Source organism: Salvelinus fontinalis, chromosome 1 (assembly GCF_029448725.1).
Source record: "Salvelinus fontinalis isolate EN_2023a chromosome 1, ASM2944872v1, whole genome shotgun sequence".
Taxonomy (NCBI): domain Eukaryota; kingdom Metazoa; phylum Chordata; class Actinopteri; order Salmoniformes; family Salmonidae; genus Salvelinus; species Salvelinus fontinalis.
The window spans coordinates 85,342,352-85,356,470 of record NC_074665.1 but is presented as its reverse complement, the minus strand read 5'-3'; the positions used below and the strand labels follow the sequence as shown (position 1 = coordinate 85,356,470).

The 14,119-nt window shown below is 45.3% G+C and overlaps 1 protein-coding gene across 6 annotated transcripts in view; it reads right to left on the bottom strand.

The window, feature by feature from the left end:
* Nucleotides 1–14,119, bottom strand: part of LOC129862938 (golgin subfamily A member 4-like) — a 54,684-nt gene that overhangs the window by 16,633 nt on the left and 23,932 nt on the right. For all 6 annotated transcript variants that reach the window (XR_008760852.1, XM_055935045.1, XM_055935055.1 and 3 more), the window contains 5 exons: nt 10,080–14,062; nt 9,743–9,864; nt 6,683–6,813; nt 5,383–5,472; nt 3,930–4,019 (listed from right to left, as the gene is read on the bottom strand). Coding sequence is in view for 5 of the 6 variants with exons in the window: in XM_055935045.1 (XP_055791020.1) it covers nt 3,930–4,019; nt 5,383–5,472; nt 6,683–6,813; nt 9,743–9,864; nt 10,080–14,062 (4,416 nt within the window). In the remaining variant the exon portion in view is untranslated. The remainder of the gene's footprint in view (nt 1–3,929; nt 4,020–5,382; nt 5,473–6,682; nt 6,814–9,742; nt 9,865–10,079; nt 14,063–14,119) is intronic.

The following is a 14,119-nucleotide window of genomic DNA, read 5'->3' as shown; positions in this document are numbered from 1 at the left end:
TTTTCTGGGAACACTAAGTCTGCAAGTGTATATACATGCTTATAACAACTTCTGATGTGCTATACATACAGGCTTAGAAAGTGTTACCATTTTTATTCAAGTGGTTCTGTTCCTTTAAAATGACCTGCACTGACAGTCTGTGGGAGATGAATACTGGCCTGCTATGGTCATCCAGGGGTTAGTGAGTGAGAACGATCTGTCCACAACGTGTGTGAGAGAAAGTGTGTGTGTGGGAAGGAGCAGGGAAATTGCTTCTAAGGTTACAGCGAGAGTAAACAATGTTCTATGTAATGAAGTTAATCTAGAAAGAGACCAGCAGTCATTAAGGATGGCTGGAGGGTGAAACAGTTCTGGGAAGGAAGAGAGGAATACAGTGGTGCGGAACGAGGGATGTACTGTGAAGAAAGAGAAACCATGACAACTGATGCCCTTTTCCTACCAGTAGTACCAAGCTGTACTGGGCTAACCTGATAACACCACCAAGCTGTACTGGGCTAACCTGATAACACCACCACTACTGAACCAAGCTGTACTGGGCTAACCTGATAACACCACCACTACTGAACCAAGCTGTACTGGGCTAACCTGATAACACCACCAATACTGAACCAAGCTGTACTGGGCTAACCTGATAACACCACCACTACTGAACCAAGCTGTACTGGGCTAACCTGATAACACCACCAATACTGAACCAAGCTGTACTGGGCTAACCTGATAACACCACCACTACTGAACCAAGCTGTACTGGGCTAACCTGATAACACCACCACTACTGAACCAAGCTGTACTGGGCTAACCTGATAACACCACCACTACTGAACCAAGCTGTACTGGGCTAACCTGATAACACCACCACTACTGAACCAAGCTGTACTGGAGTAACCTGATAACACCACCACTACTGAACCAAACTGTACTGGACTAACCTGATAACACCACCAAGCTGTACTGGGCTAACCTGATAACACCACCAATACTGAACCAAGCTGTACTGGGCTAACCTGATAACACCACCAATACTGAACCAAGCTGTACTGGAGTAACCTGATAACACCACTACTGAACCAAGCTGTACTGGGCTAACCTGATAACACCACCAATACTGAACCAAGCTGTACTGGAGTAACCTGATAATACCACCACTACTGAACCAAGCTGTACTGGACTAACCTGATACCACCACTACTGAACCAAGCTGTACTGGGCTAACCTGATAACACCACCAATACTGAACCAAGCTGTACTGGGCTAACCTGATAACACTACCACTACTGAACCAAACTGTACTGGACTAACCTGATAACACCACCAAGCTGTACTGGGCTAACCTGATAACACCACCAAGCTGTAATGGGCTAACCTGATAACACCACCAAGCTGTACTGGGCTAACCTGATGACACCACCACTACTGAACCAAGCTGTACTGGGCTAACCTGATAACACCACCAATACTGAACCAAGCTGTACTGGAGTAATCTGATAACACCACCAAGCTGTACTGGAGTAACCTGATAACACCACTACTGAACCAAGCTGTACTGGGCTAACCTGATAACACCACCACTACTGAACCAAGCTGTACTGGGCTAACCTGATAACACCACCACTACTGAACCAAGCTGTACTGGGCTAACCTGATAACACCACCAATACTGAACCAAGCTGTACTGGAGTAATCTGATAACACCACCAATACTGAACCAAGCTGTACTGGGCTAACCTGATAACACCACCAATACTGAACCAAGCTGTACTGGAGTAACCTGATACCACCACTACTGAACCAAGCTGTACTGGAGTAACCTGATAACACCACCAATACTGAACCAAGCTGTACTGGGCTAACCTGATAACACCACCACTACTGAACCAAGCTGTACTGGGCTAACCTGATAACACCACCACTACTGAACCAAGCTGTACTGGGCTAACCTGATAACACCACCAATACGGAACCAAGCTGTACTGGAGTAACCTGATAACACCACCACTACTGAACCAAGCTGTACTGGGCTAACCTGATAACACCACCACTACTGAACCAAACTGTACTGGACTAACCTGATAACACCACCAAGCTGTACTGGGCTAACCTGATAACACCACCAAGCTGTACTGGGCTAATCTGATAACACCACCACTACTGAACCAAGCTGTACTGGGCTAACCTGATAACACCACCACTACTGAACCAAGCTGTACTGGAGTAATCTGATAACACCACCAAGCTGTACTGGGCTAATCTGATAACACCACCACTACTGAACCAAGCTGTACTGGAGTAATCTGATAACACCACCAAGCTGTACTGGGCTAACCTGATAACACCACTACTGAACCAAGCTGTACTGGGCTAACCTGATAACACCACCAATACTGAACCAAGCTGTACTGGGCTAACCTGATAACACCACCAATACTGAACCAAGCTGTACTGGAGTAACAGCGAGGTTACAGCGAGAGTAAACAATGTTCTATGTAATGAAGTTAATCTAGAAAGAGACCAGCAGTCATTAAGGATGGCTGGAGGGTGAAACAGTTCTGGGAAGGAAGAGAGGAATACAGTGGTGCGGAACGAGGGATGTACTGTGAAGAAAGAGAAACCATGACAACTGATGCCCTTTTCCTACCAGTAGTACCAAGCTGTACTGGGCTAACCTGATAACACCACCAATACTGAACCAAGCTGTACTGGGCTAACCTGATAACACCACCACTACTGAACCAAGCTGTACTGGAGTAACCTGATAACACCACCAAGCTGTACTGGGCTAACCTGATAACACCACCACTACTGAACCAAGCTGTACTGGGCTAACCTGATAACACCACCACTACTGAACCAAGCTGTACTGGGCTAACCTGATAACACCACCAATACTGAACCAAGCTGTACTGGGCTAACCTGATAACACCACCAATACTGAACCAAGCTGTACTGGGCTAACCTGATAACATCACCAAAACTGAACCAAGCTGTACTGGAGTAATCTGATAACACCACCAATACTGAACCAAGCTGTACTGGAGTAATCTGATAACACCACCAATACTGAACCAAGCTGTACTGGGCTAACCTGATAACACCACCAAGCTGTACTGGGCTAACCTGATAACACCACCAAGCTGTACTGGGCTAACCTGATAACACCACCAAGCTGTACTGGGCTAACCTGATAACACCACCACTACTGAACCAAACTGTACTGGACTAACCTGATAACACCACCAAGCTGTACTGGGCTAACCTGATAACACCACCAAGCTGTACTGGGCTAACCTGATAACACCACCAAGCTGTACTGGGCTAACCTGATAACACCACCACTACTGAACCAAGCTGTACTGGGCTAACCTGATAACACCACCAATACTGAACCAAGCTGTACTGGAGTAATCTGATAACACCACCAAGCTGTACTGGGCTAACCTGATAACACCACTACTGAACCAAGCTGTACTGGGCTAACCTGATAACACCACCAATACTGAACCAAGCTGTACTGGGCTAACCTGATAACACCACCAATACTGAACCAAGCTGTACTGGAGTAACCTGATAACACCACCAAGCTGTACTGGGCTAACCTGATAACACCACCACTACTGAACCAAGCTGTACTGGAGTAACCTGATACCACCACCACTACTGAACCAAGCTGTACTGGAGTAACCTGATAACACCACCACTACTGAACCAAGCTGTACTGGAGTAACCTGATAACACCACCACTACTGAACCAAGCTGTACTGGGCTAACCTGATAACACCACCACTACTGAACCAAGCTGTACTGGGCTAACCTGATAACACCGCCACAATTGCTGGAACCACAATGGAAAGTTCAATGTGAAAAGAACACTTCCAAGCCAGCAGAGTATGGTTCGGCTTGGTACCGGACTGTGATCACCCCTTGACACTCACCCTGTCGAGAAAGTGCTGTTCCTTCAGCCTGGCCTCACTCAGCAGGGTGGTCTTCTCAGCTAGCTGGGCCTGCAGCTCCTCCACACCTATCTGTAACAACACAATCATCAATAACAGACATGAGTAACAAATCAATACAGACATTTAGGTCTGGTTTTAGACCTTCCTCCTAAATGAATGGGGAAATGGTTTTTGAATCGTTTCAGAGCCCCCTTGAAAAGATTTCCAATCTCAATGGGATTCACCAGGACAATGTATCAATAAAATTCATGTGACTTGACTAGGAGAATCATGTGAGTAAATCATGGATATATAGTGCAATACTTATAGGAAATAGAGTGCTATTTGGGACGCAAACAATATCTCTGAGGGGGTTCATTGGGAACAGGGATGGAAGAGGTGTGTTCCAGACCTGGGGTCAGATAATATTCAGATATTTTATCTGGGCTTAATGGAGCACGCACAGACATGTACACACACAGGCACGCATACAGACATGCGCACACACACAGACAGACACACCCACAGACAGACAAACAGACAGACACACACACACACACACACACACACACACACGAACAGGCGCACACAGACAGACGCATACACACACAGACACACATGTTTTACTCCACAACTAAGCAGAAGATTAGTGAAACTAACTGTTCATCTCTGTTAGAACTATAACTTATAAAGGACCTGAGGGTAGGCCTACATTGACTGGCTTAACTTTCCACACTGAACCGGTAATCTTTCTTCCGTCAGACACATGGGTGTTTCAAATACAGGTCCACAGAGAGGTTGGGTCAACACAGTTGCAGTTGGTGTGGAGGCGTGTCTGTCTGTCTGTCTGTCCTTTGAGGGGGGCGAGCAGGAAACGGTATTACTGTATTGCTTCAACAGAAACCCATTGTAAATGTCATCTATCCAATCCAAGCCTACTAAAAGACACCGTATTGAAACACAGGCTCCAGTCTATATAGACAAAATGGTGCCATTTGGGACTCGTACCATTAGTTTCTAGCATCTGCGCAGTCGGTGGGTGTGTCCCAAATACCACCCTATTCCCTTTATAGTGCACTACTTTTGGCCAGAGATCTATGGATCCTGGTCCAAAGTGGTGCACTAAATAGGGAATAGGGAGTCATTTGGGACACAGTAGGTGGGAAAATACCACAGATATGGCAACCTCTTGACATCCTGTCTGCGGGGGTAAATTAAATACAGTCTGTGTAAACCGGTTAACCTGTAGTGATGGGGGTGGCAATAGCCTCAAAGTTAAGATAGGCAGGCCAGTAACCAGAGGGTTGCCGGTTTGAATCTGTCAGGAGTGAGCCAAGCAACCAGTGGGCGGTGGTATTTAACACTCAAACTGCTCTGCTGCTAATGCTACTGTATTTTGCTAGCTGTGCTGCTAGCTTCACCCTGTAAACATGGATGAACTGAGATACTGTACCTCTCCGCTGGCGCTGTGGATCCTTGCCTGCAGGTCCTCCAGCTTTTTCTGTACCTGACACACTACGTCCCCCATCTCCTCCTCTCGACTCTGACGGGAAGAACAGGAAAATCACAACTAGTCATTTCCTACAGTGTTTCATCTCTTACAAAATACTCAAAAACGCCATTAGTTTCCAAAAACATCCCCCTTTTCTTCTTTTTGTCAATATTGTTTTATAAAGTTCTTTGTCTGCACATTTTATTTGTTGTAGTTCCATTTATTTTGTCACAAATATTTCAGCTAAAAGCCCTTCAGTGTGGATCAGTGTAGTCTGATATCACAGTATTGTCAGTCTGTGTGTTACTCTACTTCAGGCCTCCCTACTTTAATTACGTCTGGTGATGAGTGGGAGAAGACAGCTTTTACTTTAGTTTACTTAGCTGAGCAAAGCCAATCCTCAACAACTCATTTTTCCTGATGAAATCTATGAGGAAAAAAACAACTATTACAAATTACTTTAAGTTGACGGAAATGTGACGAGCTGAGAATTCTCTACTTTGAAGCCACTTATTTACCCCCCTTGACAGTTAAGATGGGGAGAAAATCAGAGCTGTAAATTGTTTAACCTGTAGCCAAGGCTTTATAGCCTTTATGGTTAATTATGGCTGGCATTGGTAACAATATCAATGTTGCCATCTTTACGAGGGCATAGCTGGACAAGGCAATGTGAATGACTTAAAACTAGGCTAAAATTGTCCAGAGTTTTAGTCGACTGATAATAACTAAAACTAACGAAGGATGACATTACTAAAATGTGACGAAGACTAAAAAGAATTTAAGACTAAATCTAAAATAGCTGCCAAAATGAAGACTGCTAGAGACTGACAGGAGGAGGTGGTTCCATGTCAGTACTAGTTTCATGAGGATGGGTGGAGTACATGTACTTTTCCTTTAAAGTTCAAAGCTGAAACATATGTCAGGAACTGATAGGAGTTTCCGTATGATAGTGCAGACTAGTGTTTTCACAATACTTGTATCACAATACTCTGAGAATCATGGCATGGAAACAAACCAGGAAGCGGACAGATTATTCTGAGGAAAACCGTCTTAATGTTGGGCCAGTAACTCCTACTTGTAATCTACTTTCTAAAAGCAAACCAGTTAGTCTGTGTATAATGATTAATGTCAATAGTCTAATCTAACCCTATACGTTAAATTACACGGTCTACGTAGCTACACAGTAATAGCTGTAGTAATAAAGTTCAAGTTACATAGGAACTACAATATAATTACATTGTGTTATTCATTCGTACTGTACCTGGAGGACCTGCTCATATCGTTGGACCGTTCTGTTTAAGTCATCATCTTTTTGGGCGATCACCTTCTGGAGCTGATTGGTCTCCTCCCGATGGCTGTCCATAAGCTCCACCTCCACGCTCTGGGCCTTCCCTGGTTGGTGGAGAAGAGAGGAGAAGTGAGGAAAGAGAATGAGGAGGAGTGCTGATATACGATCAGTTTGGCCTTTTAGATCGAATGAAATTGTATATATATATATATACATATACATATATACATACACACACACACACACACACACACACACACACACACAGGGGGTTGCCGGTACAGAGTCAATGTGCGGGGGAACCGGTTAGTTGAGGTGGTATGTACATGTAGGTAGAGTTAATTAAAGTGAATATGCATAGATGACAACAGAGAGTGGCAGTGGTGTGGAGGGGGGGGGGGGAAGCGAAGTCTGGATAGCCATTTGACTAGATGTTCAGGAGTCTTACGGCTTGGGGGATAGAATAAGCTGTTGAGAAGCCTCTTGGACCTAGACTTGGCACTCCAGTAGGGCTTGCCGTGTAGTAGCAGGGAGAACAGTCTATGACTAGCGTGGCTGGAGTCTTTGACAATTTTTAGTGCCTTCCTCTGACACCGCCTGGTAAAGAAGTCCTGGATGGCAGGAAGCTTGGCCCTAGTGAAATACTGGGCCGTTCGCACTACCCTCTGTAGTGCCTTGCGGTCGGAGGCCGAGCAGTTGCCATACCAGGCAGTGATGCAACCAGTCAGGATGCTTTCAATGGTGCAGCTGTAGAACGTTTTGAGGATCTGAGGATCCATGCCAAATCTTTTCAGTCTCCTGAGGGGGGATAGGTTTTGTCGTGCCCGCTTCACGACTGTCATTGTGTGCTTGGACCATGTTAGTTTGTTGGTGATGTGGACACCAAGGAACTTGAAGCTCTCAACCTGCTCCACTGCAGCCCAGTCAATGAGAATGTGCTCAGTCCTCTTGGTCCTCTTTTTCCTGTAGTCCACAATCATCTCCTTTTGTCTTGATCACGTTGAGGGAGAGGTTGTCCTGGAACCACACGGCCAGGTCTCTTACCTCCTCCCTATAGGCTGTCTCGTTGTTGTCGATGATCAGGCCTACAACTGTTGTGTCATCAGCAAATTTAATGATGGTGTTGTAGTCGTGCCTGGCCGTGCAGTCATGAGTGAACAGGGAGTACAGGAGGGGACTGAGCACGCACCCCTGAGTGGCCCCTGTGTTAAGGATCATGGTGGTGGATGGGTTGTTACCTACCCTTAGCACCTGGGGGCGGCCCGTCAGGAAGTCTAGGATCCAGTTGCAGAGGGAGGTGTTTAGTCCAGGATCCTTAGCTTATTGATGAGCTTTGAGGGCACTATGGTGTTGAACGCTGAGCTGTAGTCAATGAATAGCATTCTCACGTAGGTGTTCCTTTTGTCCAGGTGGGAAAGGGCAGTGTGGAGTTCAATAGAGATTGCATCATCTGTGGATCTGTTGGTGCGGTATACAAATTGGAGTGGGTCTAGGGTTTCTGAGATGATGGTGTTGATGTGGGCCATGACCAGCCTTTCAAAGCACTTCATGGCTAGAGACGTGAGTGCTACGGGTTGGTAGTCATTTAGGCAGGTTACCTTAGTGTTCTTGGGCACAGGCACTATGGTGGTCTGCTTAAAACATGTTGGTATTACAGACACGGACAGGGAGAAGTTGAAAATGTCAGTGAGAACATTTTTTTTTTTAAAGACACTTGCTAGTTGGTCAGCGTATGCTCGCAGTACACGTCCTGGTAATCCTTCTGGCCCTGCGGCCTTGTGAATTACTCACAACGGCTGCGGAGAGCGTGATCACGCAGCTGGTGCTCTCATGCCCGCTTAAGAGTTATTTGCCTCGAAGCGAGCACAGAAGTAGTTTAGCTCGTCCGGTAGGCTCATGTCACTGGGCAGCTCTCAGCTGTGCTTCCCTTTGTAGTCTAATGGTTTGCAGGCCATGCCACATCCGATGACCGTCAGAGCCGGTGTAGTACGATTCGATCTTAGTCCTGTATTGATGCTTTGCATGTTTGATGGTTCGTCAAAGGGCATAGCGGATTTCTTATAAGCTTCCGGGTTAGAGTCCTGCTCCATGAAAGCGGCAGCTCTAGCCTTTAGCTCAGTGCAGATTCTGCCTGTTATCCATGGCTCCTGGTTGGGGTATGGACGTACGGTCACTGTGGGGACGACGTCATCGATGCAGTTATTGATGAAGCCAATGACAGATGACGTGTACTCCTCAATGCCATTGGAGGAATTCCGGAACATATTCCAGTCTGTGCTAGCAAAACAGTCCTGTAGCTTAGCATCTGCTTCATCTGACCACATGATCATACTGAAAAGGATGAAATGGACAAGAGCGACCTGATGCGCAATCAGATTTAACACTCCTACTCTGAGGCGCCTTTTGAATACGGGCCCAGAATCTAAGCACGAAGTAGACCTTGAAATTCACATATTCAAAACCAGTCACTCACTTCCGCTATTGGAATGCAGTGTGAATGACTGGACTACAGTGAAAACATATGGTGATTCATTCAGAAAGAGACCGTTTCTTAACCTCCATTTCACCCCTATTGTTCTGTCTGAAAAGTCACTCATCTATCAAATTAATTTAATTTAATTTAGAAAAAAACATACAAATGAGTCCTACACTTTCATGTACGTGGATTTTACTCAACTCCACACATTCATGACAAATGATAAAACAACTAAGAATTTGTATTGGCGAAGTTTGAGAGTATTGTTAGACTATAAACTAACAACTTAAACCATTTGTCACACAAAACAAATTTACTTTTGAAACATAATGATTTAATATTGTATATTCATTTTTAAGTGTTTTGGGCAGTGACAGTCTCAATGGTAATAGTAACATAAGTAGCTAGAAGCATAAACCAAAAAAACCTGGTGAGGTGCTGACTAATAGAAAGGGAACTGTAGAAAAAGAAAGCTAGGACTTTATTTCTCTAAAGTTTCAATGGTAATACAGTGTCTCATCATGCAACGGCATGTCAGAAAACGGATTCCCTCTCACCAATGGTCTCCTTCACTGCAGCAGTCAGCTCCTGTTCTTTCAAAGCCATCTGTGTGTTGAACTCCCTCATCAGTTGCTTCAGGGACGAGTTGTGCTTCATCTCCAGATCTTCAACCTCAAGCCTGTTCGATGGGGGAGAAAAACAAAATACAGTATGATGGAGAGAAAACACAGGAAGTACCACAAAGACAGAATTTGAAAGTAAAAACAAGAATAATAGAAAGGGAAGTGAACGCAATTATTTTCTGAACTCAACTGACAAAGGGCTTTCTAAACAATTGTATTTGTTTGATTGATTGTTTGACTACACTAAGGCAGAACATTAGGTCAAACTTACATGATTTTCTTCTCGTTCTCTTGGGTCAACTCTTTCTTCACATACTCCAGGTCTTGCTGGTGTTCCTTCCTCAGGGTTTGCAGGTATTTCTGTAGCTTTTGCTTCTCCTGCACCGCCTCCGTAAGCTTATTCTGCATCGACGACAGAGATTCAGCATCCCCATCTTCCTGCGTCAGAGAGTGGTTCTCTTTGTCTGCTGTAAGACTCTTGGTTTGCTCTGCAGTGCAATGCGCCACGACTTCCACTGCATTCTGACCCTGTGTTTCTAAGCGAGCCAATTCTGTATTTTGCTGTTCAATCAGTGCAGTCTTCTCAAGCAGATCTTCCTTGAGGCGGCTGATTTCAGCCAGAAGGTTGACTTTCTCCTCCTCCACTTCATTGAGCTTCATCTCAACTTTAAGCCACGAGACGGTCTCATCTGCTTTGGTCTGCTCCTGGTTCGAAACATCTCTCCGATACGACAATAACTTTCCCTCGTACATGTTCTTTGAGCTCTCTTTCGCAAGTCTCTTGTCATTCCGAAGCTGCTCAAGATGCTTTTCTTGTTCTTCCTTACACTTGGCTAGGGCTTTCTCCTGGTTCAAAATGTCTTTCTGAAGCAACGATAGCTTTTCCTCGTACATGTCCTTCAAACTCTGTAAAGAGCTCTCTTTTTCCAGTCTCTCATCACTATGAATTTGCTCAATGTGTTTCTCCTGTTCTTCCTTCATCTTGGCCATGGCTTCCTCGAGGGATTTTCCTTTCTCCTCCAGGGTTTCCTCCCCCTGCTTTTCTGTCGCTTTGTCTACCTTGGTCTCTTCCAACTGTGTCCGAAGGGCTTTGACAGTCTTTTCCTTCTCCTCGAGTTGCGAGGTCAACTGTTTCCGAATCTGGCTGATTTTATGCTCAGCTTTCTTCTTCAGCTCAGCCACTTTCCCAGCATTGTCTTTTGACAACTTCTCTTCAGCCACCTTCAGACTCTCATCCTTTGTCTCAAGAATCTCAGCCTTTGTCTTGTGAAAGGCTTCCCTCTGCCGCTCCAGCTCTTTTTTCAAAGTTTGGTTCTCTCTCTCCATGGACTGCCATTTCTCCTCTGTTACCTGGACTAGAGTTCCATTCTGGGTTCTGAACTGCTCCTGAGTCTGTTGTAGACGCTCTGTGAGCTCTCGTTTCTCACGCTCCCTGATACTGTGCTGCTGCTTCAGGTCAGCAGTTAGCTGCTCACTCTCCTTTGTCTTGAGGACCAACTGATCTTTCAGCTCAATTAGTCGGCTGTTGCAGCTCTCCACCTCCAAAGTAAGGGCATTGACTTTCTGCTCCTTTTTACTCAAGACTTGGTCCATCTCTGACTTGCTAATGGACTGATTGTCAATGCTGGCCATCAGCCTCTGTAAGGCCTCGTCCTTCTCAGAGATCTGTTTCTCCATATCATCATGTCTGGTCTGCAGAGACTTGACAGTATTGTGGTTCTGAGAGAACTTGGACTCTGCTTTCCTCTTGAACTCCGTGAGGTTGTTCTTGAAGGCGTCGGCCTGCTCCACTGCATATTTCTTCTCTTTCTCTAGTCTGTCAATGGTCTCCGCCATTCTGCAAACAAGCTTCTCTCTCTCCTCCTTGTGCTGCTGATCAAGCAGTGATATGTCTTCATCCTTCCCCGTAAGGCTACCTGCTAACTGGGTCTTCAAGTCGTTTATGATACTCTCCAAGTTGCTGATATACACCACATTTGTTTTGACATTCTCTGAGATTGTTTGGTTTTCCTCACTGAGCTGTTCGATGCAAATTACTTTTTCTGAGAGCGCTTGGGAGTGATTTTCAGCCTCCCTCTGTAGAGACTCCCTCTCAGCAGTTAAAGCTTTGATATCATCTTTGTGTACATTTAGTTGAAAAGTAATCTGCTCTAGTGAACTGCATAGGTTCTTTTTCCCCTCTGTACTCTGCTGGAGTTGCTTCTCCAAAGTGTGTATCCTGTCAACCTTTGTAAGGATAACGTTTTTAAGATGTGCTATTTTCTTCTGATTACCCAGAACCCGGTCTTTCAGCTCGCTTACTCTGCTCTCGACTCGTTCAGAGAGCTCCTTCGTACCATCTTCGATACTTGCCTCAATGTCCCGGCAGTAACGCATTAATTCCTTGCTGATCCCAGCGAACTGTTTCTGCATTTCGTTTTCCTTGACTTCTAGTTGAAGAGAATGTTGTTCAAGTCTCCTCTGAACTGCCTCCCCTTCCTTACCCTTAGAAGCCTCAAGAGCTTGAAGCTGCTTCTCAGTGTCTACAAACCTCTCAGACAGAGACTTGAGCTTCTCTCTTGCCTTATTCTCAGTCTTGTTCAGCTGATCCTGGAAGGAGTTCCTCTCATTAAGAGCAGTGTTTAGATTCCTCTCGACCGCCTCCATTTGCTTTTTGAACATTGTCTCAGCTTGAGATAAACTCTCCATCTTGACTGCGGCTTCCTTCAGTTCGGCCTGCAGTTTCTGCACAGTGGTCTGTCTCATCACCAACTCTTCCTTCAAGTCCTTCACAACTTGCTCTTTTTCTTCCATGGTGGTTCCAAGCTGCTGGTTGACCTCCTCCACTTCCTGTATCTTCTCCTGTAGTATTTGTGTGTATTTCTCCTGCATTTCTTCTTCCTGTTGTCCCATCTTTTCCTGCCAATGATTCTCAAGCTTTTCCTTCTCTTGCTTATGGACTTCACACATCTTCTCTAGTTCATCCTTGTGATTGGACTCAAGCTGGTACATAGCACTGCTCAGGCCTTCTGAACTTGTCTGAGACTCCAGGAAGTTTTCTTTAAGTTTTTGTTCTTTCTGCTGTAGCTCTGATTCCTTCTTCGACAGTTGCTTTTTCAAAGATTCGTTTTGCTCCTGAAGCTTCTTCTTAAATTTATCCTGCATCTCTTTGGTCTTAGTTTTAAAATTCTCCATCTTTGTCTCCTGTGATTTCCACTTGGCCTCCATGTCTTTCTTAATGTTGTCCACCTTCTTCTCATGAGCAGCCTTCTGGTCCTCCAGGTGTTTCTTTAGTCGTTTTTCTTCCTCTTGCTTAGTGTTCAGTTCGTCAGTGTAAGATTTATCCTGTTCAGAGAGCTCCTTCTTAGCCTGCTGCAACTGCTTCTCTAGCTCTTCAAGCTCCTGTACCTTTTGTTGAAGAGAGTCCTCTTTCTGCTGGCAGTCACTTTGAGTTGTTTCCAGTTTATGCACAAAATCTTTTAATTGACTCCTGCACTCTGAGAGTTCATCTCTAATCTTACTGAGTTGGGCATTAGATTTCTCAAGGCCCTTCTTTTCTGATTGGGCCTGCTTTAAACTCTTTCTAAGCTCCTCCAATTCTTTAACCTTTACATTCCTGTCTTGAAGAACCATCTTGGACTCTTCTTTCAGGCTTTTCTCACAGACAAGTTGAGCCTCAAGCTCTTTCTCTTTCTCCTTCAGCACTATGGTCAACTTGTTGAGTTCGTCTTTTAGCATCTTCTCCATTCCTCCCAGGGACTGCTCATGCTGCAGCTTGATCTCCTCGATATCTGTACTGTGCTTGGTCAGCACCTCCTGCAGCCTCTGCTCCAACTCCTGCCTGGCTGACCCACCAGCGTTTTCAACTGCATCCAGTCTCTCCTCGAGAACCTGTTTGATCCTCAACACCTCCTGGAGCTCAAAGGAAAGGGCTTCCAGCTGAGTCTGTTTCACATCCAGCTTCTCCACTGTCTTCTGGTTCATTTCCTCTTCATGGGCTTGTAACTGGACCTCTTTCTCCCTCAAGATGGTCTCCACTTCAGCTCTGTGTTTTGCCCTGAGCTCCTCCATAGCAGCATTGTGTTGGGCCAAGGCCTCCTGATGCAGCTCTAACTTGTGCTTCTCCATCTCCTCGCAGTGCTTCTCCTCTAGTGCAGTCACCTCGTCCTTGTGTTTCTTCCTTAGCTCCTCCATCGGAGTAGAGAGATCATCTGTTGATGGAACTGATCCAGGTTGGGAGTACTTTTCCAGAGAGCTCTCGAGTTCCAGTATTCTCTGTAATGAGATGTGCAGTATGTATTGTATGTTTGCCATTGAATCAACCAACAATTT